The 1,242-nt window shown below is 45.9% G+C and overlaps 1 protein-coding gene across 1 annotated transcript in view; it reads left to right on the top strand.

Moving 5' to 3' along the window:
- Positions 1-1,242, top strand: part of MBOAT1 (membrane bound O-acyltransferase domain containing 1) — a 101,861-nt gene that overhangs the window by 917 nt on the left and 99,702 nt on the right. Inside the window, exon 2 of the mRNA XM_014550298.1 lies at positions 505-574. Within this exon, the coding sequence (XP_014405784.1) occupies positions 505-574 (70 nt within the window). The remainder of the gene's footprint in view (positions 1-504; positions 575-1,242) is intronic.

The following is a 1,242-nucleotide window of genomic DNA, read 5'->3' as shown; positions in this document are numbered from 1 at the left end:
GCAAATGCTAGCCCCCTCGGTCCCCGCCCCCATAGCAGATTTTCCAGCTGAACTGGACAGGTGGGCAGTGTTTTGAGTTTGTTTTTCAACTGTTAAGTTGTGGAAAAAAAACATATACCCCGCACGACAGGTTCGAAATAACCTTTTTCTTTTTAAATTTAAAGTTTTGGGTTGCTCCGTTTTCTGGTACCAAGTTCTAAAAGTCTTCTGAGAGCTGAATTAGTTGCTTCTTCCATCAGCGGAGTCAAGTCATTATTTTGAATGTAGAGGACCCTCCATAAAAATACACCTGATTAATTGAGAGGCTATAGCCCACAGCTTTTGAATGAGAGACCTGGGTTTTAAACTTCAGCAGTGAGACTTGTTAAATCGGGATGACTATTATTTTGTACCACGTGTGATGTCCGTGGAGAGGGAGGAGGGACACAGCCCTGGTTTCCCCAGGCTAAGGGTCCAGGCTCCCCAGTAGGACAGGTGAGTGGAAGAAGAGCGGCGCTGTTGAAGTCACCTGGACTGTCCCGTATTGTCTGCTACCATTAAAATTGAAAATGGCAATAAAGAACAGCAATTCCTGGTGAGAAATCTTCCCGGGCGTTGAGACTGCCTTACTCATTTTCAGGTCTGCCTTAGGTGCCGCAGGCTGGATGCACCGTGGATTTAGAATTGAGTCAACAACGTGTGTTGATTTACAAGGAATCGGGTGGGGCTGCTGGAGGAGGGCCCCTTGCACTCCTGCCTGTTCTGTTTCATGCTGAGTTTTGGCCCAGGTTTCTTCCTCTGCCTTTCACTTGTGATCTTTTTTTGCTTCAAGCAAGAGCACACCTGCTGCCCTTTCTACTCACTCTCTTTGAGCGAGGAGGAAGTGAGAGCCAGTAGCCTTACTCAGATACTCTACTGAGCCGCCCCTCCACAGGGTTTCCTCTGGGGATCTGATTCAGAACCCACCTGATCTCACCGGTGCCTTCTAATCAGTTGCAAAATCCAGTGAGTTAAGATCTGGGGAGAGGTATTGAATCCTAACTCCTGCTTTTGTAAGTTACTCTTCCGTGTGTACTGAGGGTGGGAGAGACCCAGGGGCGTAGGCAAAGGCAGAAATAACAGCAGTCTTTAGCCCTGAAATGATTGTAACCTATAGCTAAATCCTTAAGGGGAGTTCATTTTGTACTTGCTCCCCACGCCCCTTCAGAATTTATTTTATTTACTTCTTATTTTTAGTATTTTTTTATTTTCTAAAGTTTTACA

This window comes from Myotis brandtii, unplaced genomic scaffold (genome assembly GCF_000412655.1).
Source record: "Myotis brandtii unplaced genomic scaffold, ASM41265v1 scaffold592, whole genome shotgun sequence".
In the NCBI taxonomy this organism is placed as follows: domain Eukaryota; kingdom Metazoa; phylum Chordata; class Mammalia; order Chiroptera; family Vespertilionidae; genus Myotis; species Myotis brandtii.
The sequence above is the reverse complement of the archived record's forward strand: the minus strand, read 5'-3'. Positions and strand labels throughout refer to the sequence as shown.